The following is a 23,909-nucleotide window of genomic DNA, read 5'->3' as shown; positions in this document are numbered from 1 at the left end:
AATGCCTGGTGGTTAGCGTCCAAACCCGGAGATCTGTAGCAAACCATACCCGATAGCACTCTCCCCTTAGCCTCCTGTATAGAGAAGCCCATGATTTCATAGCCTGCTATGGCTTCAATCGGTAGCATAGCACAGTCCCACTGTTCCTTAAAGATTAACCCTACCCCTCCCCCTCTCCCTGATACACGAGGTTTTTGAATGATCTTATATCCAGTGGGGCAAGCTAGCCAGAGTTCTACTGAGGAGACAACATGAATCCAAGTCTCAGTAACGAACAGCAAGTCAAGGTCTGAATCTTCCAGCAGGTTGTAAATATCTTGATGGTGTTTGATAAGTGACCTGCTGTTGATTAAGCCACAAGACAATGCCTGTTGCTGTCCCTCCCGTGACCTGTTCCCTAGTTTAAGAAGGGTATCTTTGGAGTAGCATAGTCTGTCGGCGCAATTTTGAACAGCGTTTCTGGCGCAAGGCGCGACCGAGGCGCGGACGGGCGCAGACAGGCTTGCCTCTGGCGCGCCCGCTGCGCGCGCGCGCTGCCGCTTGCGTGTCCTGCATTTATATAGTGCAGGCTACTAGAACGCTAACAACAATGGCGTCCAACGGTGTCTCTAAGGTGAGTGAATCTCGCAAATGGCGAGTGCTTGAACTTTATATTTTATAGTGCGGGTGAGTGGGCTTTGCAGAAATACAGGAATATCACAATTTCACAATTTCTTAAAAGATAGTCCAACCCAACCACCCTATGTTAAAAATAGTGCAACGTACTTCCGACTCTTCAGCAGAAGCGTTCTACGATCGCAGTTAGGTTAAAACAATTTCGTCTCTATCGTAATCTTTTTTAGGCCATAAGACAATATTGCCTCCCTTGTCTGATTTATTGATTATTATTTCTTGGTTGTCACCCAGTTTTTTCATAAGTTTCACATATTGCACTTCATTGTAACTTTTTTTATTATGACTGTTATTCTCATTGGTTGTACGATTCAGTCGTTTCAAACCCTCTGTCACACACTCGTGAAAAATGTCTATGGCATCTTTCGGCATGATAGGAATGAAGGTGCTCTTATGTTTAAATGGAGTTTCTCCTGCTCCCTTCTGTGGAATGTCAATTCTTTGTAGACGATTCTGAGTACTAACTTCACCTGTATCATTTAGCTGTTGCGAGTCATTCGTGGATGTGCCCAGCTCATGAAGGGTTAAACGAATCTCTGCATCCGATGCTAGGAGTGTAGGTGATTTGTCAGTATTAATGTTATCCTCGGGGGGTACATTGAGATCCACATTACCCGCTTTGATTGTAAAGAACTTTTTAAGTTTTAATTTCCTTATAAAACATATGTCAATCCTGGTACTCGCGTAGTTGAACGTGCTCTCTTGATAATAATTAAGTCCTAGGAAAGAAGCCATTTCTCTGCTTGCATGAGGGTGATATTGGACAGATTAGTGATAGTCAGATCATTTAGTGCTGCTTCCTGTACCATTGTTGCTTTTTCTTTGGTTGCGGTTTTTTGTTGTTGCTTTTTTCTCCTTGCTCTCCTTGCATTTCTCTTTTTTCTGTTTGATTGTTTCGATTCCTCGGACGGAGAGTCTGACGTCGGTCTTCCACTAAAAAATCAATCTCTTCACCCAAACTTAACACAATTTTAGGGTTTATCCCTTCACAATTGCTATATTCTGAGCCCGATGTGCTCGTCAGTGATTCCGTATCTGCTTCGGTTTCTAATGCTTGCAATGTGTGGCTTTGTTGTTGTGTTGCGTTAATACTTCTATTTGATCTTTTATCCTCAAATTTTAGCTTCTTTGCATGTTCAAACTTCCGTGAAAAGGTGTATATTTGCCCCTGCTCATAGTCCCCTTGATCGCGGGCAAACTTATGCGCTTTGCGTAATTTTATTCTATCTTCATGTTTACGCAATCTCTCACCTATTTCACTCCGGGATTTAGTTATAAAATCTTTCTGTTCTGATTTGTCAAGTTCTTCATTTATTTTGTTGATTTCATCTAATAAAGTTTGACGATCAATCACTGCGTACTTTATTAAGATTTTTACTAGATTCATGGACGCCATCAAGTTGCTCTCCCCCTATTCTTTAAGCATGGCTGGGTTGGGCTCATCAAAACTTGGCGCCAAAAGGCTAAGTTCCCGGGGAACTCTTGCCACCTCTTCATACTTGGTGAGCGATTTGTGCTCCCACCATTTGGCGATTTCATTTTTCATTTTCTTTTCAAGTGTATTTAATAACTGTTTGACATCTTGATTAATATTGCTGTGACTGACATGCGAGCCTTCTGTGCTCGTACTTGCTTTAGGCCGATTGCTAAATAATTCTTCTGCTGCAGCTTCCCGTTCTTTCACTGTATTGGTTGACATTTCCTCCAAGCCATCACCACCCCTCCTACGTGCAGCACTGTCTTTCACTCACTAACGGATTACACCTTCAACGGGTCCTCCGACCCGGTCGTCTTCGATCTCCGTCTGGCTTCTGCAAATATCCAGCTGCTGTAGGGGGCTACTGCAAAATACTCCTCTCCGGATATATATACTTAACAATTAAGGACGTGGCATGTAGCTTGGGAGCTCTCTACTGGCAAAAGATGTTTAGAATACCCCGGGAGGGGAGCGTAGGCTCCTTCTCTGCTAATACATAACACCAGGAGCCTCAAACAGGCCAAGAATAAGCCGGTAAACAGACAGTAACAGAGACTAAAAGATCGCACACCCCAGCCTCCGTTCTGGGATGAAATCTCTCAATCAGGGCCTCAAGGCATGCCGATTGTCACGGGGGGAAATATTCATTTTTCTCCTGCAGCAGCACTGTGAATTGAAGTGCTTAAAACGTGCACTGTATGGGGCCTGGGACAAGAGGAGTCAGGGGCGTTGGGGGGAGGCTACGGCATGGGGTGAAAGAACAATATTTATTTGTGTTGGGGGGGGGGGGGGGGGTGAGGGTTCACAGGGCCTCTGGCATCCCTGAAAAGCTATTGGTTGTCTATATTAAGAGGCTAGCCCAGTATTCATTATGACAACTTGTTTTTTATGTATACTTTGTAACTCACTTCTGTCGTTTCTAAGCACTGCAGATAACACGTGCTACTATTTCCCTCCTTGCCTCCAGGGATTCAACCATGTGACTTGCTTTTCACGTGCATGTTTCAGCAATGAGCGCTGAACTATCGAGAGATTTTTGCATTAATTAACAGCCCTTCCGCTTTCAAAGATACCCCCATAAACAGTGAATTAATTTAGTATTTTCAAAGCCCAGGCAGACACGTGCTGCCTGCTTCCGGATGAGATCAAAGGCAGAAATGGCTTTTGCATGTATTAAATTCTGCACCCAAAGCTCTTTAAAGAGAAGCCCACACATTACCTGAACATTATGCGCAGCTGTGCGGCGACTTCTTTCATTTATGTTTTTTTAAGACAGAGCCTCGAGTGCAGCGATCTGAGGGGAGGCACGGATCCAACAGGCCGGTAGGGTTGGGACAGAGTCAGCATAGAGCTGTATTTATATGTAAAAATCCGTTTAAACGGAAAACCGGGAGCCCTTTCATAATGTCTCCCTTTCATTTTTTGTAAAGCGTATTCAGCTTTGGATGTAAAGTACGAGTTACTTACCTTCGGAAACGATGTACCTGGTAGAGACTATTCTAGCCGCAGATTCCTTCACGTAGAATTATCCCTAGACGTGAGACTGGATCCGAAAAAACTTTTGGCCCAGCATCCCTGCGCGCTGGGGGGGACCGCATCACGCGACTCCGCCCAGGCGTCGTCCTTGCACGTGACGCCAGCGAGGTCACATAAGTCCCACCCCGGCGCGCCTACGTCAGTTTTCTTCGGAGACTAGGGACATATGCAAAAATGTCACGATAACATGCAACAGGACTACAACCCCAACCAAAGAACATGAAGGGGATCCAGTCGGGGACACACAGGGAACGACAAAACTTCAAGACATCCGCATCACACTGTGTGACAACCCCCATCAGGAACAAGGGCAGAGGCACAGCCAAAGGACCCCAACCTCAAGGATCGCAAAGAGCCAGAAGTACCAAGAAACCTATCCTCCTATGTGACAACAGGAAGGAAAAAGGGAAATAATGCACTCATAGAAGACACAGCCACCCACAGGGAAGCGAGTGCAAAAGACCAAATCACAAGCCCTCGCAGAACGGGGAGGAAGGGCTGGCCGTGAAGGAATCTGCGTCTAGAATCGGCTCTACCAGATACATCGTTACCGAAGGTAAGTAACTAGTACATCTGATTGAGACTACAAGCCGCAGATTCCCTCACGTAGAATAGATACCCTAGCCATACCCAAGGGGAAGGAGGGTCTGCGAGAGGACCCCACCCACCAGGGCAGAACAGAGGACCGAGTCCAAAAACAGGACGAGGAGCCTCGTCCCCCAGGCAAAAGGAAACCCCTGCCAGTTAGAGGCCACTAACCCCGGGGGGGGGGGGGAGGGGGGCGGGAGGGTTCGGGAAATGAAGTGAAGCAGAACATCTAGCCTATCCTCACTCAGCAGAGGAGACAAGGCAAGGCGCAAAGAGGCCAAACACCCCATGCCACGTGAGGCAACAAAACCTCCGCCCAAGGCCAAGGAAAGCAATGGAGCACCAAAGGAGAAGAGCAACCTAGAGACACCAAGGAGAAGAGGCAGAGCAAAGGCAATCCCAGACAGGATGGCGCCAGCAGCAAGAAGCAGGCGAAAGCCGAAAAGGGGAACTCAAGGTCACCCAGGAAGAATCATCCAACGCCCGCAAGAGGGTCCAGAAGTCAGGGACCATCCCCCCCACAGGGAGAAGAGGTAAAACAGAGTGCAAGGCACACTGGAAGCAGCGCAGAAGGCAGGATGACAGTCCCACTTAAGCCCCAAGAAGGCACAATGGTGCAGAAAGAACAAGAGGGTGTCACTGGCAAGCTCCACCAGACGCCAGGGACACCATAGAACGAAACACTCAAGCAAAAAGGCGAAGAAGGAAGCTGCATCTGCAACATACCATAATGCCACGAAGAGCAGAAGCCCGCAGGCGACAACAACTCCCCAGCACATACCAGGGCTATATAACAGCCAACCCTGCCCCACATGGTGCATGTCATATCCCAAGACATGGGAACCTCTTCGGAAGAAACTTCCGCAGCAGAAGACAACAAAAAAGACCTGCGGCAAAAAACCCGCAGGAGGCCTATCAAGCAGCCAGAGGGGAAATGCAGAGGGCCCAATCACAGGCCCCGCATGGTCTAAAAAAAACAAAGGAAAAACACACAGTAAAAAAGGGCTGGCCAGCAGCCAACAGAACCACAACAGAACGAGCCACCGGATCACCGAAAGCTGGTCGAGCCCAGGTGCCCAAAAGGGCGTCATAAAGAGACGCTTCAAAGGGAAGAAGGGGCTCCGCATTCCCTGACCCATGGTGAAGGACATCAAGCAGAGGGTCCACAGGCAAGGGGAACGAAGGGGGCTGCATGTTTAGAACACGAGTGGATAAGGAGACTACTCGAAGAAACGCCGCACCGGCCTCGGTAGCCCTCCGAGGAGGGGACAGCAACTCGTCTGTAGGTGAGGGCTGTAAACCAACTCTTCCAATACACTGAGGGTGCGACCAATGCCCAAGGGAAGGAAGCCCCATTGACGAAAGGGGGTCCTGATGGGGCTCCTGAGGAGGCAGGGATCCTGCAGAGTCCACAAATTCTAAGGGGGGCACAGGCAAGGATAGACCCGGCGTAGCCAGACGTGAAGGCGATGCCAAACTCTCCCCGGAAGCTTCCAGAGAAGAGTCAACAACACGGCGCCAATGTGGCGCCAAAACGACTTCAGTCAGTGCCGACCCTGCCTCGTCTGGCACCGAGTCGGCTCCATCCGGGGAGGAAAGCCTCCGGTGCCGCACCGGCGCAGACTCAGCCTCAACCACAACAGGCTCCGACTCTGAAGTAAGAAGCGGAGTCAGAGTTGGGGAGGTGAGTTTTCAGCGTCGATCGGCGCCGACCTCAGCTCCGGGCAGGCGGCTGGCTGTCCGGAAGGCCGAGGTGTGCTCGAAGCAAGGCTTTGAGCACAAGCAGCCACCTGCGACACCACAAGGAGCCCCACGGGACTATGCGACATGGCAGGGGTGCTATGGGTCGTACAGGGGGACCCAGCCTGTCCGCACCCTGACACCACATCTCCTTCGTCCCTGGTGGGCAAGGGCTTATTTGGCGCAGGGGGCGAACCCACCGGTGAGTGTCGGGGACCCCATAAGTAGCGGAGGCCCCCGAGGACGCCCCAGGGACAGAAGCGGACCCAAGGGAGGCCTGCAGAGCCGCGGCATAGGCCTCCATTTGGATCAGAGTCACACCCGCACCCGGACAAGGCAGCTAAGGGATGGGCGACTCCCAGGGGCGCACGTCCGTAGGGTTCCAGGAACCAGTGCCCCAACCACAGACGGAAGTGAGGTCGAGGACCTCGGCGACATGCGCTGCGACTTACCCATAAGGGGTGAATGATGTCTATGGGCCCAAAGGGGCCTGCCGGCGATGAGGAGGCCGGATGACGAGACGATCCCAACCAGGACAGGCTAGCCGAGAGGAGCTTCATCCGGCGCACCCGCCGGGACTTCGGCTTGAGGTGTTGGCAGGCGTCGTAATCCGTCGAGTCCTGTTGTTCGCCCAAACACCACATACAGATAAGATGTGGGTCCGTCGCAGACATTTGCAGTGAACAGGTGGTACACGATTTAAAGCCCGAAGGCATCGCACACTGTTCCAGACGCAAAGCGTCAAAAGGGGCCTGAAAACAGGCCAGAGGAACCACTTACTCCGGATCCGCGCTGCACGCTGAAAAGAAGGAAAACTGACGTCAGCGCGCCGGGAGGGACTTGTATGACCTCGCTGACATCACGTACGTGGACGACGTTAGGGCGGGGTCGTATTGCGTCATCCCCCGGCGCGCAGAGGTGCTGCTGCAAAGAATTTTCTAAGTTTATATTCTAAGTTAAAAAATCTGCGGCTAGATGTCTCTATCATATAAGGTCTTCAAGAGATAGGTGGGTCTGGTGCATTTGTTCCTTCTAATACGGCATAGCACCATCCAAACTGGGACATTTATCTGATATTTGGCAGTCTAATAGCCAAGACTTTCGAGACAAAAGCAGCCTGTGGTCTATAACTTTTTGGGTGTGCATTTTACCTTTAGTCAGCAGTATTTGCCAAGCAATTTACTGTCCTTCACTGCACATAACAATTCATAAAGTTCCATAGGGGCATATTGAGTCTTCATCACTTCCATCAGAGTGAGGCAACTATTCTTTTGACTAACTTCCAAACATCCCCCATGCTTCTTCGCCTGAAAAGATCTTACAAAACAAGGTTGGGAAAAGCACATTGCATTTTCCTCTGGATTAAACCAAGGATCTGTAAGTGTCCATTATTTGTGAACTTTCAGGGAACAAATGCCAAATTTTTATTTATTAAGGCAAACAAACTGATGAATAACATATTGCATTATCCATTGCTTCATCCTACATAGAGCTCATTCTCCAACCGGTGTCAGATCACACTCCACCAGGGCTAAGGTGGTGAGTGGGGAAGAAATGCAAAAAATATGCATGTATACATAGAACAGTTGCATCAAGCATCACTGCATAAGATTCTGTACTACATGCCATATAGTACTTAGTCAACATTCTTCCAGAACCACAAAAACAGTACCTTTGTCAGAGTCCAGAATGCAATGTTTGAACAATGTAAAGAAAAAGGGCAGGTTTGCATTTTCAATGGAACAAGAAAATTGCAGTTCCATCACAAGATAATATGAGTGAAAGGTTGTATTACCCCCAGAACCCAAAATGTAAGGTTCTATTAATATAATAACAGGAGGGAGTGAGTGCCTATGCTTCTGGTGGTGCTCTTTTCAGCTCTATTTGAAATATGCCAACAGACAGCTACACCATCGGATCAGATCTTAATTGAAGTCTACTGAATTAATCAGAGTCTCTATATAACGGTCTGCAATTGATCAAACCTCTAACTGGGGAAAAGGTGCATTCAATAGTGAGTAACAAATAGCCTTGAGTAGACTAAAGTCTTACGAGTTATCAAATGCCATCACCATCCATTTCGGACAATATTCACATAAACCAGTTTCCAGTCACGAAAGATTAGAACTCCGATATGTAATGCAATGTATCTTATAAGAAAGTAGTTTTAATTTAGTTTTTTGACTGGAAATTGTTATATATGAATATTGTATGAGAAGGATGGCAATGACATTTGAGACCTACCTTATCCAGGGTTATTTGTAACTCACTAGTGTGATATATGAAATTGTGTTTTGTGTCTGTAGGAGTTTTAAATGTTTTTAATTGTTAATATTCTATGTATATGCTTTTGCAGCCCTGATGAAGCCCCTTTGAAAGAACATATTGAGCTGGCTGGGCATTTGTAGATTATATGTCACAACGTAGACAAACTGATGAACAAAATAATTACACAACTTTCTATTTAAACTGGTCTTTTACGATTTATTCAAGGATGGAACGTGGATTACTTTGTGCCATCACACCAAGAACAGATGAAAATGTAGAGACAGATATTGGATGAAGGGTCTGTGGACTACATATTTTTAAGTTCTTCTCTACTATTTGTGTTTGGGTAGATAAGTTGAATTTTGGCAAATGTCGTATGTCACAAGACTTTAATAGGCTACTACTGTAGATGGTTTAACAAGGCCCAACAAAGAAAGCCTCTGTTTTACTTTCACACTCAAGCTTTAGTGGTTTCTAGTTGTAACATTATTACTAGTTTCTTTTAAGTTATTTGGTTGGATGTATAATGCTTTCTTTTAAAGGTACGGATTTGTCTAAATCTTAATATTGGCAAAGCTAAGCCTTGAAGCTGTCCAAAAGAAGTAGTGTATACCCAGACTTTAGGCAGACCTTTATTTTTACCAGTGTGACCCCTTTACAGGAAGTAACAGCCATGTGTTTCTATAAGGAAAGTAACAATAAGCTGAATAATTAAAACAGCCTTATTTTGAACTTTCTGGTATGCTTTATCAAGAAACACTTTGGATTCCTATTGCATGTCCTGTAAGGAGTAAAACATTCTAGTGGTGTTAACAGGAGTGGAAAACAAATGGTCTCTTCAACATACACTGGTTACTGTTCTTACTGAATAAAATGGTATGAGAATGGAATATCTTACAATTATTTACAAAATGAAAAGCAGTGATAAATGAATCATGGAAAGAAACAGAATTTGGAACTTTAAAAACAAAAGGCCAAATGTTACAGTATACATATAACTGAACTGCTGGTAGTGAAGCAATGACCAGAAGAGTCTAAGAAGTTACATTTGTGTCAGTGGGAATACATTATACAAGTACAAAGCGTAACATTTATTGGTAGCCCTGTTGATTAATCAAAATGTCAACCTCTCTTCCTCACATCACCTCACTATTACTGTTAATATAGCAATACGTGTAGAGCAATTACCTTTTTCAAAGCAAACATTGTAATCAATGTGAACAACTTCTCCAGTTGTCATGTCAATAAGAACATTGTCGAGATGTCTGTCTCCAAGACCAATGATATAGCCAACCATTGACATAACTGCAGTGGATCTTGCGTAAGACTAAAAAGGGAGAAAACATCAATTAGCATTTTGACGGTTACAAAATTATGTGATGTTTCAACAATACTGTACAAAATTCTTGTCGTGATAAACACTGTGTTCATTACTTACAAAGCAACCTATACAAGGTTTGCGCTGTCTAATACTGCATGCTGATGAAACTAGTTCTATACCTGTAACTACAGTTCTCCAGCACGAGCACCTTTCACTGATTCACATTCTTGAATCTTTCTCCATCACCAAGTCTAAGTCCACTCAGTGCAGTTTCAAAGCATTACCAAATAAGTCCAATAAAAACACAAACATTCTCACTATATTATCACAAACGCTTGGCTATTATCTGCGCTGGATCATTTGGTTTCTCTGCAACCTAGTAGGCAGAAAAATAGATGCTCAGCTCCTTGGTGTGATGCAAAACTGATTGAGGAAAAAACAGTGATGCAAGGCGCTTGAGCGCAACTGGCAGAAATTGTATGACACTACAGCTAAAAAGAATTGAAGTGCATCATGAGTTGGTTAAAAAGGCTTGTGCTGACTTTTACGCAGACAAATTGATAACCGTGAGCGTCCCTATAAAGAAATTCATGCCATTGTCCAGAGCTTGCCAAACACTGCTGTCAACTCAATCCTTTCTGGGGCATCGGATGACATTTGTGATAGGATCCCGGTTAATTTGATTAAAAAAGTCAACAACATCTATGCACACTTTCTGTGCGACAATTCCAAAAATAAAGTGGAAGGTTCTAGTTCAGAGTATGGCACGGGGGTGGGGAGGGGGCCAGGCTGGTGGAGTTTAAACTGCTGGACGACAGTTCTCTCAAAGATATTATGTGCAAAGTTAAGTCAGGCTCCCCCAATTACCTGCTGAAACCAGATCTGATATTTAAAGTGAAGGCGATTCTTATCCCATTTTTCTGAGTCTGGCTAAACTTTCTATGTCTACCGGTGTGGTGCCCATTGTGTGGAAACATGACAAATGTATCCCACTTCTAAAGAAACCAATGTTTGACCCCTCTCTTCTGGAAAATCACTGTCCCATCTCTCATATACCTTTTCTGCTTGAAGTTGTAGAGAAACATGTGCATAGTCTACTGGTGGACTTCATATAGATGCATCAGTAATTAGACCCCTTGCAAAATGGTTTTCGACCGGACTACAGTACCAACTCTTCCCTTCTTTAAGTGACTGAGGCCTTGCGACCAACTGTTGACAAAGGAGGGTGTGTAGCGCTTATCCTGCTGGAACTAAGTGACGCTTTTGAGACGGTGTCCAATTAGATGCTCCTGCTACGTTTACACGAGACTGGGGTCTGAGACAAAGCCTGGGCTCGGCTTGCTTCCTTTTTAAAGTTACTCTTTCACGTGATATCTCCACCTTTCTCATCCACGGACTTTAGAGAATATCGTTCCATAAGGCTCAGTCCTCAGACCCACCCCTTTTAATATTTTCATAAAACTTCTGGCCGATGTGGTAAAATCTTTTGGAATCTCACTGGTATCCTATGCAGAAAATACACAGCTTACTATATCATTGTCTGCGGAGTCACAGTTTGCACTGCCAATTTTAAGCAATGTATGATCGCCGTTGCCAACTGGATGCATGCCAACTGTCTGAAGTGGAATGCCAACAAAACAGATTCTCTTGCTTGGAAAACACTTGCAAGAATGAGGTGATCACTGGTGGCCAAGTTTTTTACATAAAGAAATCCCGGCACTCTAAAGTCATGTATATTATTCTTATTGGTCATTAGCCAAAGGGACAAGGAACAAAGTAATGATAATGAAAAACTGGCAACGGAACAGATTAGGTTATTCGTTATTTCTCATACACAACTGGTACAGACATCAGGAGTCTTCCTTGTGATTGAAACTGTCTCTTTGGACCATCACAAGGGTTAAAAATCTTGGATCCTCTTCACAGAATCATGTCGTATCTCTGAGTTTGTTCCTTGAAATATCCTACAATCAATATTTCGTCTGGCAGAAGCATAATTGCATGTCTGACATATAAAGTGTCCTAAGACTCCTTAATCAAAGCCCTGAGGAAGTCACTATACGTGACGAAACACGTGTCGGCTGTCATCCATTTGGATCAAGATTTGGAGAACACAAGTCTCCTTTCTACGAACCAACAACTAGAACTAAATGTACTAGGGAGTTCTGATTTGTGTTCATGATTATGACTTTCCTTTCTGTAAAATTTATGAATTAAATTACTCTTTGTCATATATTTTTGTGAGGACCTAATCTGTTCCGTAGCCAGTTTTTCATTATCATTACTTTGTTCCTTGTCCCTTTGGCTAATAACCAATAAGAATAATATACGTGACTTTAGAGTGCCGGGATTTCTTTATGTAAAAAACCTGTTTATTACGGGGATTGCTTTGCATGATCCGTATATTTCAGCACTTAGGTAGTAGGGTGCTTCCCCATCCCGAGTGGCACCATATACTTAACTTGTTATCGATCTTATTGATTTTCTGACAATTATTACTATACACCCAATTTGATTCTAATAACTGTCATGATGTGCACCCTCAGATACATTACTACCCCATTTTTTTGTTACTGGTGGCCAAGTGTTTAGGGTCATCTCCCAAGTCTACATCTATTGTTAACAAGTATTTGTAATGCAATAGGTCTCGCAATAGCGAGATTTTGATCTATTGGCATTGTAAATGGCAATACCTTTTGTGTTTAAAAAACATGCAATAATAAAAGGTATTGTCATTTACAATACCAATAGGGCAAAGTTTCTAAAATGTGAGACCTATTGGATTGCAAATGCTGGTCAGGTCAGTGGCTGCTATTAAGTTGAAAGCGCGGTATGGGGTGCTTTTACCCAAAAAAACATGTGTTTGTCAAGTTGAAAAACAAATGCTTTTTTTGTAAAAGCACCCAGTGAAAGCAAGCATAGCATGCTGAATGTTGCAGGAAAGCATGTAGTACCTGCAGTAGGAGAAACAATTAAAAAAAATAGTGCTTACAGAGTAAATAAGGCTACCATGTAACAACCGAAGTAAAAGGGCCAGTCCTCATGGGAGGTTACAAATGAAGACAAGGCTGTACTAAAGAGGGACTGACAAGTCTATTACCGAATCAGAAGCCAGCACTTAAGAAGGGCAATGATAAGCCAATGACACATATGGGCGGAGAATGGTGGGGCTTATAGTCCATACTCCAAAACAGTATGGCCTACAGAGCAGCGCATGCGCTGCCCAGGCTTGACCTAAAAATAATTAAAAACCTTTCTGATAAGGCCTAGATCAAACGGTTCTTCTACTGGTACATCAGTCTGTCTTGCAGATAGTGCCAAGACGCTTCTTATGAAGCAGCTATGTGCTGTATAAATGCTACCTGATTAATTGATTGAAGGGCCGGATACTTAACCAATATGACTGAGTAGATGAACTGGCAAACTTAAGCATGCTGTGGAAGGTCACCTAAGGGGTCTCTTCCTTGGTGCTCCGCAACAACTAGAAGTGAGGTAATCACAAGGAGAACATCATCACATCAACAGCCCAGTCATTGCTCCTCCCAGAGGCGTGGCTTGAAGCTGCAGGCTTAGAAGGTCCCTTGCACCAGTAAGCTGTTAAAAGGATGTAAAAAGGGATAATAGTCGGACCTACAGGAACCGTAACCCTTTAGTCTCCGAAGATCTCTTGCATAGGGGGTGCCCAACATTTGTCCACAAGGGCAAAGTCGTGCCAAATATTCAGGTTATTCAAACAGGATACATGTATGCACAGTTAATTTAAACGCGAAATATTTACGCACCACCAGGGTGTCGTGAAAAGATGGCAGGTCTGCAGCCTTGTGCAACAAGACTAGAGACCCCTAATCTGCGGCATAGGAGTCTGTGGAACATCTAGCGCCGAGAGCATCTGAGTCAAGTACCACAGAGAAGCTTTATTATAAGACGACGTTACACATAGCGAACGGGCTGTGAGGGAGTGTCCTGAGGGTTTACACATACACAGATCCCTGGCGCTGATTGTGCACAGTGATAGCGCTTCCGTCTTGTTGACGCATTCACCAGGCACACAAAGACATGAGGAGGAGCAAGGAAGGAATCTGCAGGCCTCAAGGTCGGTTTCACATCGAGGGGAAGTTACATAGCTGATAACAGATGGTGTTTGAGGAGCCATGTTTGAGTAACTGACATCAGGCACAGACACACACACAATATGGGGGAATCGTAAAACACCGACATCACATCCAGAAGGATTAAGAGACATTGACAACGCACAAGAGTGCACACAAGTAGTATGATGTACAATATATGAAATGTGAAAATGGCAATAAAAATAAGTTTAAAAAAAAAAAGAGTGCACACAAGTATTTGGAGATGTCGGATGCAGGAACCCCCCCTCCCCATGCACGCACACACACACATACACGACTAGAGACACTGGCAAATGCAGACTGATGGCGAGACAGGTTAGCACGCCACATTAGAATGAATGTAATCATCACTCAAGAAAAGGCTGGACCCCAAGTTAGACGGAGCCATGGGGTAGCGGGGGGAGTGGGGGCGGCGGAGCAGTGGGGAGTGCAGGATGTCATTTCCGGACTGCTCTTTGCTCGCAGGTCTGGCTCTGCCTCCTGTCGGAGGCTCGCTTACCCAGCAAGTATGCATCCCGAAAGAGGAGCGCGGACCCTACGCCACCCCTCTGATCCTTCCATTCCGGTCTCCAGCCTTACCGCTACTGGCTCATTACTTTAAAATCACACCCACTGACACTGCGGTTCCAGAGTCCATCTTAGCTTTGTAAACTTAGTAGGGAGCGAGTGGTTCTAAAGTCACGGGGCGCCACTGTGCTTATGGTCTCTGGTATTACACGTCTCAGAAAAAAAAAACTGCAGAATATACAGACACTAAATATTTTATTACACGCACGAGATCTCAGGGACTACATGTTCCAGAATGCAGTTTCCTCGCTTGCTTCAAACATCCAGGTAAATAAGAGCATCAGAAAGCAAAGAACAACACAGCTGGTATTTCGTACTCATGGTAGATCTGTAACTCTGAGGTCTCTGGCACTGTACGGGTGTCATGTCAGCACACTTACAAGAGTTTCTCAACAGAACTACAAGCAGCTGAAGGCAGAGTTAAAACCGAGACTCTACTTCCCACATGGGACAGACAGCTCGAGATATCCGCAATGGCCACGCAAGCATCCCCGCGCTTCGCCCATTCCCCTCAAAAACGTTTGCTTGCCGCTTTTTCTCACCTCTCGAAGAAGTATCGGACGACCATGAAGGGAAGCGCGCAAGGCATGGTGATATAAAAAGGGCGAGGCCTTAGGCAGCACCAGTTAGTCATCATCTTCCAAGTCGGCACCAGGTGTAGTTAGTGCCAGAAACCGGTCCTAGGAAGCTAGGAGGCACAGGGTCAGACTGATTTGCATATGGCCATGTCTGAACTGGAGTGGCAGAGTGGGCTAAAGAACGGTGATGGATTAAACCCAGATCAGTTGACTGGGGGTGAGTGTTTGCAATGTTCAACACTCCGTCCATCATTTCCTTTGGTTTTTGCTTTGTTCGCCATAAGTTGACAGGGTATGCTCAGACGTGAGTCTCTTGCTCACTTTGCCACTGGATTCAAGCAAGCCTGGCTGAAGACGGCTGAAATGCCAGAAACCGGTCCTAGGAAGCTTGTTTCGGGTCCAGGGTAGACATGGCTTGGCAGTTCGGGCTGGACTGTTCCCATGAGGCACAGGGTCAGGCTAATTTGCATATGGCTATGTCTGAACTGGGGTGGCAGAGTGGGCTAAAGAACGGTGATGGAATAAACCCAGATCAGTTGACTGGGGGTGAGTGCTTGGAATGTTCAACACTCCGTTCATCATTTCCTTTGGTTTTTGAGTAGTTAGGGGGCAGCCAGAGCCTGTCCCACCAGAACCAGTCCTGGACCGTCTGCAGCATCTTGACGGAGGGGAGAGCGAACACCCAGACCCCGGCAGGCAGCTCAAAATAACAGCTACAGGATGTGAGAGCCCTGTGAATCTGGAGCTGACAGGGGGAGGGAGGGAAAGTAAAAGCGCAATCGCGCCATGCGCACGTTGTGCTGAACGCGCGAGCCGGAGGTGTGATAATGCACCGCGAGCCGAATACGTGCACATCTCCTGTCCTCGGAGTTGTGCTAACGCCGCCATACGCGTGCACAACTCCTGTCCTTTGTATGCGTGCACATGTCCTGTACCCCTTCGGCAACGAAGTCAACAATAGAACTCGCCAAGGCAAGCAACGCATGCGCTGCGTCGCTAGGCGAGACGTAAAAACGTGGATTTTTTGCTTGACAATTTTTTTATCTTTTGAGCCACAAGTCAATGTGCTATCCTCTCTTCGCTTTGGTACTCTCAAAAGCCTTAAAACTATTATTGCTTCTTCCGTCCCCAGGTTCAGAGGATGGTCATCCATTCATTAATCACCTCTCACATGGACAACTGCAATTTCCTATATTCATGTACCTCGAGGCAGGTGAAAAGCAGGCTGCAGATTATTCAAAATGTGGTGGGAAGACTTATTCTATCTACCAAAATTTTGCTCAGCCTGCCAGCTACTCTGCAAGCTGCATTGCCTCCCGTTAGAGAAACCAATGTAGTTTAAGGCATTGAGCGCAGCTCACTGGATCATGAAAAAGCAGGACGCACCTACACTGTGGACTTGCTTTAGCCATATAATCCAAATAGGGCTCTAAGAACTGCGGATGCCAATTTGGCAATGGTACCTTGCTTTTATCTGCCCAGAAAGGGAGGCAGTTCCTTTCAAGAGATCGCACCGGTGTTCAAGAGAGAGACCAAATGTTATGAAACAATTTACTGATACTTCTTTGGAAAACTTCCAACCATCTCTGCTTTAGAAAGATTTTTGAAGGCAGAAGGGCAGTGCAGGGAAAACTTTTTTGTAGAAAGACATCTGCTTTACAGGTTTTAACAACATAACTTCATTTTAAAAAAAGGCCATAAATGTAGTCAATGAGTCAGTCTTAAATAACTGAATAATCGGCTGAATATACGCCATACTCTGAGCAGGAAAGGTTTTTATGCTAGTTTTGTCTAGTACGGTCTCTATGAAGATTAACTTCTGCGAGAGAAAGATGGTACGTTTGGCATTAATTGGAAAACCAAAGTCGTGGTGGAGAGTCACCTAATGCTAAAGCGGTCCCTGACCAGATCCAATATCACAAACCAGTCTTCCAAGTATAGGAGAAAACATTATTTACAAGCTTTATGGCGGATACACTGCAAATCTAAATGCAGATTAATTATCCGTTGAATAATCCCAGGAATCAGCCTCTACCTGGAAACTTCAAAGCTTTTGGGTGGCAGTCGGGAGAGCTGGCTCCGTGTCTGCGACACTAAACGCCTAGGGGTCTTCACCAAAGTCATATAGCGCCTACCCTGGAGCAGCAACATCAGTTTCCATCTGTCTTTTCCTTTCCTTCAAGATGAACTGATGAAGTGACATCGATTAGATACAGTGCAACAAACTTACAACCACCTTCTTAGTACTTTTCATATATAACCATTCATCAATGCGGGAGGAGGGCGGGATCAGTGAAGTATCTACAGATAGAAAGCGTATTCACTAGAATGATCATTACTGATGTTAAGTAACATTTTCTTTTAGTGGATACTTCTATCTGCAGTTTCTGACCTATTACAGATTGGGCTCACAGATCGTCAAATGAGGAAATCTTGCAGCACAGACCTGGCAAAGTGCCCATCCCTGTACGCCTCTTATCAGAGGCCACTGCTCTCCAGATGGACTACCTGCCTGAAAGTGGGAGAACCAGTTTCTACTGTGGCCATGGCCTGGAGGAGGACAATTAGACTTCTCTCGGAGACAACATCCGCTGCAGCGTTTCCGGAAACCACAATTGCATCAGCCCCATGTTAAAACCACTGTCTGTGGAGGTGCCACTGCACAATACTTGTGTGGATGAGTGTGCCTGACCAGGAGAATACAGGAAGTCAGCAGACCTACAAGCTGCAAGACTGACACCCAAATGCCTTCCTGGAAGCACTGAACCACTGCCTTGATGTCCTGGACCCAGCAAGAGGTGGGTGGGTGGCTTCAGATAGAAGAGACATGTTGGGACTGCAGGTGAGATTTGGGCATGCTGATCAAACAGCCCGTGTCGAACATCACAGCTGCCATCGACTGCAAACTGAACGCAACCACTTCTGGAGACTCAGCTTTGATCAGCCAGTCATTCAGATATCGGAACACCGGAATTACCAAACGCCTGAGAAGGGTTGAAGAGAAGCTGGTGTAAAGCAAACGGGAGTATGGCATAGACCCCCAGCTGAGCCATGCCCCAAAGTGCATGAGTGTATCTGGTTAAAAAGCCTGTGACTGACTGATATTAAAGCAATGCTGCCAGATGAGAAAAAAGATGGGTGTAGGAAGCTGGCTCTGTATATACTATACCAAAGTAAAGTATAGTGTGCACAAAGTCCAGTGGAAACCCCAAAGGTAGGCAGAGGTAAAGTTAGATAGAACCTTACTCTCTATTTGTGGTCGAGCAGTAAGGCAGTATCAGAGGATAGTGTTAAGCATTTCTTGTACACACTCAGTCAGCAAATTAATTCTCACACTCAAAGACTGAACTTCAGGCCAATTGTTTTTGTATAAAAATATACTTTTAGTTATTTTATTTTCTAGAACCAAGCAAGCCTGGCACAGGTTAGCAATAAGTACTTTACATTAGTAATCCAATTGAAATACAGTTTGGATGATAATTGTATATGCACTTTGATTTGACTTGCAGTATGGATGCAGAGAAATGCAATACTTCGTAAATGCAGTACATAAAATTGAACAGGATTTTTAGTAATGCACAAGTTACTTACTTGAGTAACGATATATCTGTTAGAGACATTAGTTTTGTGATAGATTTCTTACCGTAGAATATCCCCAGGCATCAGACTGGATCCGGAATGTTTTCGTCAGCAGTACCCCTGCGCGTTAGAAGGTGGCGTCGTGCGGCTCCGCGTCCGTCGCTGGCGTCAAAGGCGCCGAGATGACGTCATGGAGACTACTTAGGCACCACCCATGCGCACTGACGTCAGTTCTGCGCCAGGAACGCAGAGCCATGCAAGAAACTGACCACTGGCGTCATGAAACTAGGCCCCTGAAAGGGATGAACTTAACCCTAGAAATCAGTTCGCAGAACGGGGAAGATGGGTGGGGCAGTAAGGAATCTATCACTAACTAATGTCTCTTACAGATATATCGTTACACAAGTAAGTAACTTGTGCATCTGAAAGAGACACGTTAGTGATAGATTTCTTACCGTAGAATAGGTACCCCAGCAATGCCAACCCCGGTGGTGGGTCTGCGAACAAGTTCACACCAAAAAGTCACGGAGAACAGAAGGGCCAAAGAAGCCATCTCTCCGGACTGGACTGTCAAGGCAATAATGCTTGGTAAACATGTGCAACGAGGCCCACGTACATGCCTGACAGATGTCCTGCAAGGGAACACCGCGTCCCAAAGCAGTAGTGGCCGCAGTTGCCCAGGTAGACTTGGCAAGCAGCCCCACAGGAGGCTCCTTCTTTGCCAACGAGTAACGTGCTTTGATGCCCAGAACAACCCACCAAGAGATGGTCCGTTTGTGCATGGCCCGACTTTATTTGGCACCCACGTAGCCAACAAAAGGTTGGTCATCCATCCGGAACTGTTGGGTGTGCTTCAGATATCATCTTTTGGGTCCAGACAGTGGAGCCTCTCTTCCTCTTTTGAAGGATACGGAGGTGGAAAGAAGGTGGGCAAAGTGATGGTCTGCCCGATGTGGAAGGACGTGACAACCTTTGGCAAGAAAGAAGGACGAGTCCATAAACCACTTTGTACAGATGAACAGAGGGAAAAGGAGGTTTAGAAGAAAGTCTGGAGCTCACTCACTCTTCTGGCAGAGGTGCTAGCTACTAGGAAAGCCGTCTTTAGAGTGAGAAGACGTAAGGGACTGTTATGAAGTGGCTCAAAGGGAGCGCACATCAGATAGGTCAAGACAAGACTTCATTCCCATTGAGGCATTATGAAAAGCATGGGGGAAACGTGTGTGTAATGACTTTCAGGAGGCGATTAACAACCGGAGACTTAAAAAGAGAAGGCTGATCTGGCAGCCTTAGAAAGGCGGAAATGGCAGAGAGATAACCGTTGATAGTGCCCAGAGCAGAGCCCTGTTGGGCCAAAGAGAGAAGGAACAGAATGACCTCGGAAAGAGGGGCAGAAAGGGGATTCACAGCCTTTGCTGTGCACCATGCCACAAATGTGTTCAATCTGCAGGCATATACCGTCTTAGATGAGGGACTTCTGGCTGCCAGAAGCACATCACAGACTTCCGGAGGCAAGTCAAACGGAATCAACTGTCGCCGCACAATCTCCACGCAAGGAGGTGGAGGCTGGACAGGTTCGGGTGAAGGACCGTCCCCTGCTGCTGCGACAGAAGATCCTCCCGAAGAGGCAGTCGGATCGGGGGATCGATCGCCATGTTGAGTAGCTCGGGATACGAGTATCTTCGTGCCCAATCCGGAGCCACAAGGATGACTTGGACCCAGTCGCGCCGAATCTTCTTCAGCACTCTGGGCAGAAGTGGTATAGGCGGAAAGGCGTACAACAGACCGCAGCTCCACTCTTGACGAAAAGTGTCACCGAGCGAGTGCCGCCTTGGAAATTCCAACGCGCAGAACTGATGACATTGCGCGTTCTCTTCGGTGGTGAATAGATCTAACCAAGGCTCTCCACACTGCAGAAAGAGACCTTGCACCACGTCCGAGTTCAGACGCCATTCGTGGTCCATCATGCACCGATGGTTGAGTTTGTCTGCCCTGGCGTTCAGAGAACCTGCCAGGTGTTGAACCACCAAGGTTGCCAATGCCTTGATGTTCCATCCATGTCCAGAGGTGGAGAGCCTCCTGACATAGGGTCCACGACCCCACCCCGCCCTGTTTGGTGCAGTACCACATGGCTGTGGTGTTGTCCGTGAACACCTGCACTACACTTCCCCGGACAGAGGGAAGGAATGCTTTCAGTGCAAGTCGGATCGCCCAAAGCTCCAAAAGGTTGATATCGAGCTGGGACTCCGGCGGAGACCAGAGGCCTCTGATCTCCGCCTCTCCCATGTGGCCGCCCCATCCAAGGAGGGGGACGCATCAGTCACCACTGTGCTCTCTCCGGTTGAGGAAGGGAGAGGGATCTGCCATTGACCCAATCGTTATTCATGAGCCACTACTGCAATTATCGTGCAGTGCCGTCCGAGATCTGGACGTGATCGGACAGGTTACCCCGATGCTGTGCCCACTGGAACTTCAGGTCCCACTAAAGAGTCCGCATATGCCATCTGGCATGCTGCACTAGCAGGATGCAGGAGGCCATTAGGCCCAGGAGCCGGAGGGTCATCCTGACTGAAACCAGGGATAGAGGCTGAAAGATCGGAAACATATCCTGAATATACCGGACTCGCTGCTCGGGAGGATAAACCCGAAACTGCATCGAATTCAGAACTGCTCTGATGAAGGGGAGCTTCTGAGAGGGACTCAGTTGCGACTTCGGCACGATGATGGAGAACCCCAGCAAATGCAGGAGGTCGGCCGTAGTCTGGAGGTGGGAGACGACTGCCTGGGGCGAGCCCGCCTTCAACAACCAGTCGTCGAGATAAGGGAAGACTGGAACCCCTGATCTGTGCAGATGAGCTGAGACCACCGCCATCACTTTCGTGAACACCCAAGGGGCACTGGTAAGGCAGAAAGAGAGCATGGCAAACTGAAAGTGCTCGAGGCCTACTGTGAACCGCAGGTAACGCCGGTGGGCCTGCAGGACGGGCTATGAAAATATGTGTCCTGCAAGTCCAACGCTACCATCCAGTCTCCAGGGTCGAGGGCAGCCAAGACCTGAGCCAGAGTCCACATCTTGAACTTCTCCTTCCGGAGGAAGCAGATGACGTTCCTGAGGTCCAAGATGGGACGCAGGCCCCCTTTTTCCTTCTTGGGGACCAGAAAGTAGTGGGAATAACAACCACGTCCTACTTCTGGCCCAGGAACGCGCTCGATGGCCACCTAGGCCAAGAGGGTCGTGACTTCCTGCTGGAGAAGCGCAAAATGGTCCCCCGACATGCGGAGGAACGGAGGTGGAGGGGCAGTCTCGAAGGAGAGGGAGTAGCCCCTTTGGACGATTTGCAGCACTAACGTGTCCGAGGTAACAGAACGCCAGTGGGGAAGGTGATGACGAATCCTGCCGCCCACCGGCGTGGGGTGTGCCCCAAAGCTCGGACTAGGAAGGCTTTGAGGCAGATGCTGCAGGAGCAGAGGTGGACTGACCCACACGCTGGCCCCCTGTCCCGCTGCGGCGGGCACCACGTCCGCGGGGAGGTTGGTTCTGCGCAGGCTTCTGGCTGAACTAACGTGTCAGGGCACCCCTTCCGTGGCCATGAAAGGAACGAAAAGCAGACGTGGCCGGGCGCATGGTGGAGAGACCCAAGGACTTGGCCGTAGCCCGGGAGTCCTTAAAACGCTCAAGCGAACTATCTGCCTTATCGCCAAACAGGCGAGTACCATCAAAGGGCATGGCCATAAGAGAACTTTGTACATCCCCTGAAAAACCATTGGACCGCAACCAAGTGTGACGACGGAGGGCCACTGTTGTGGAAATCGCCCTACCCAGTGAGTCGGCGGTGTCCAGTCCACACCTGATGGTGAACTTTGCTGCATCTTTCCCCTCAGCAACAGCTTGGAAAAGCACTGTCCGAACCTCCTCCGGACACTGAGGCAACACCTGCATAATCGTGTCCCACACAGCATGGGAATAGCAGCCCCAAGAGGCATGCGGTGTTCACTGACCGCAGCCCTAAGCTGGCAGAGGATAACAGTTTCTTGATGAACCGTTCCAGCTTCTTGGATTCCTTATCCGGCGGAGCGGTAGGGAATACGCTTTGGGAAGTGGAGGCCTGGGTGACCAGGGTCTCTGGGGTTGGGTGGGCGGACAGGGTCACCCGGGGCTGGGCGATGGCGCCTGGCCACATTCTTATCTACGGGGGCCCCCGTGGCTGGTCTAGACCAGGTGCCCATCAAGACGTCAGTTAGGGCCTCATTGAACGGCAGCAGGGGCTCCAAAGAGCTTGCCGCCGGCTGAAGCACTTCAGTGAGGAGATTAGTCTTGAGGGTCACTGTAGGCAGGTCAAGGGCTTCAGCTGCTCTACAGAGCACCACAGTGTATGTAGCGCCCCCATCCATTGCCACAGCAGGAGGAGAAAGAAAACCAGGCTCAGAGGAGAGGTCAAGTCCACCGGCATCCTCTGGATGTTCCGACCTGCACTGCTGCGCGAGAGGGTCCTCAGACCCCTCCCAGTCGTCCCCTTCCTCCACTGCCCGCGGAAAAGGCTGTGGAGGTGGGGGAGGGACAGGGCAATGCAAGTTGTTGAACGGCGGCGGGAAATGTGCCAGGCGGCGCCGGTCCGGCTCTGTGTCCCAATTAGGGCCCCAACTAGTGGCAAAATTGTCTGGAAAACCAGGCAAAGGCGGTGGCGGAATGAACGGAACCAAGTGCGGAGCCGGAGCCGGAGCCGCCGGCAAGGGAGGGCCCTCAACTGGGACCGCGGGGCCCGAAGGCGCGCAGACAGGACCCCGAGGCCTAAAAAGGCAGTCCATGGCTGCAAGAAAATCTTGCACCTGGGCAGGAGTCGCCGACGGACCCGGATAAGGTGGGTAGGCCGCGGGACTCTCACGCTCCAAAGGAGCCACGGGGGTGGTACCCCCGACCTCCTCGTCCGCATCCGGAGACTGACAGGGGGACGTCGGAGAGTAGAAAAGCTTCTTCAACTTCTTCTATGACATCTCTTACCTGATTCAGAGTGTGAAGACTTCGACATCAGGGAGCCATGATGATGGCTCCGCTATCGGGTCCTCGATGGACCCCTGGACCTCGAACGGGACGGAGACGACTGCCGGGCCTCCAGCAGCTTTCGGGACCGCTCCCGTAAGGACTTCGGCACCATGGCCAGTCAGAACATGACCAAGAGTCATGGTCGCGCTCCAGACAGTAGAGAGACACCATGGGGGTCATTCACAGACATCGTACGGCGACAGGCCCCGCAGGATTTAAACCCAGGCATCCCTACGTGGCACTCAAAGACTCAAAAAAATGGAAGACAAAAGTCTCAAAAGTATAGTCAAAAAGTGACTAGGGTACATGCTCCAACCAGATCTGCGCTTGCTGGCGCGGAAAAATAAAGAACTGACGTCAGAGCGCATGGGTGGTGCCTAAGTAGTCTCCGTGACGTCATCTCGGCGCCTACGAC

At 47.8% G+C, this 23,909-nt stretch overlaps 1 protein-coding gene across 1 annotated transcript in view; it reads right to left on the bottom strand.

Moving 5' to 3' along the window:
* SMG1 (SMG1 nonsense mediated mRNA decay associated PI3K related kinase) overlaps positions 1-23,909 on the bottom strand; it is a 1,471,505-nt gene that overhangs the window by 470,673 nt on the left and 976,923 nt on the right. The window contains exon 43 of the mRNA XM_085628855.1: positions 9,470-9,608. Within this exon, the coding sequence (XP_085484981.1) occupies positions 9,470-9,608 (139 nt within the window). The remainder of the gene's footprint in view (positions 1-9,469; positions 9,609-23,909) is intronic.

This window comes from Triturus cristatus, chromosome 10 (assembly GCF_964204655.1).
Source record: "Triturus cristatus chromosome 10, aTriCri1.1, whole genome shotgun sequence".
NCBI classification, from domain to species: domain Eukaryota; kingdom Metazoa; phylum Chordata; class Amphibia; order Caudata; family Salamandridae; genus Triturus; species Triturus cristatus.
The sequence above is the reverse complement of the archived record's forward strand: the minus strand, read 5'-3'. Positions and strand labels throughout refer to the sequence as shown.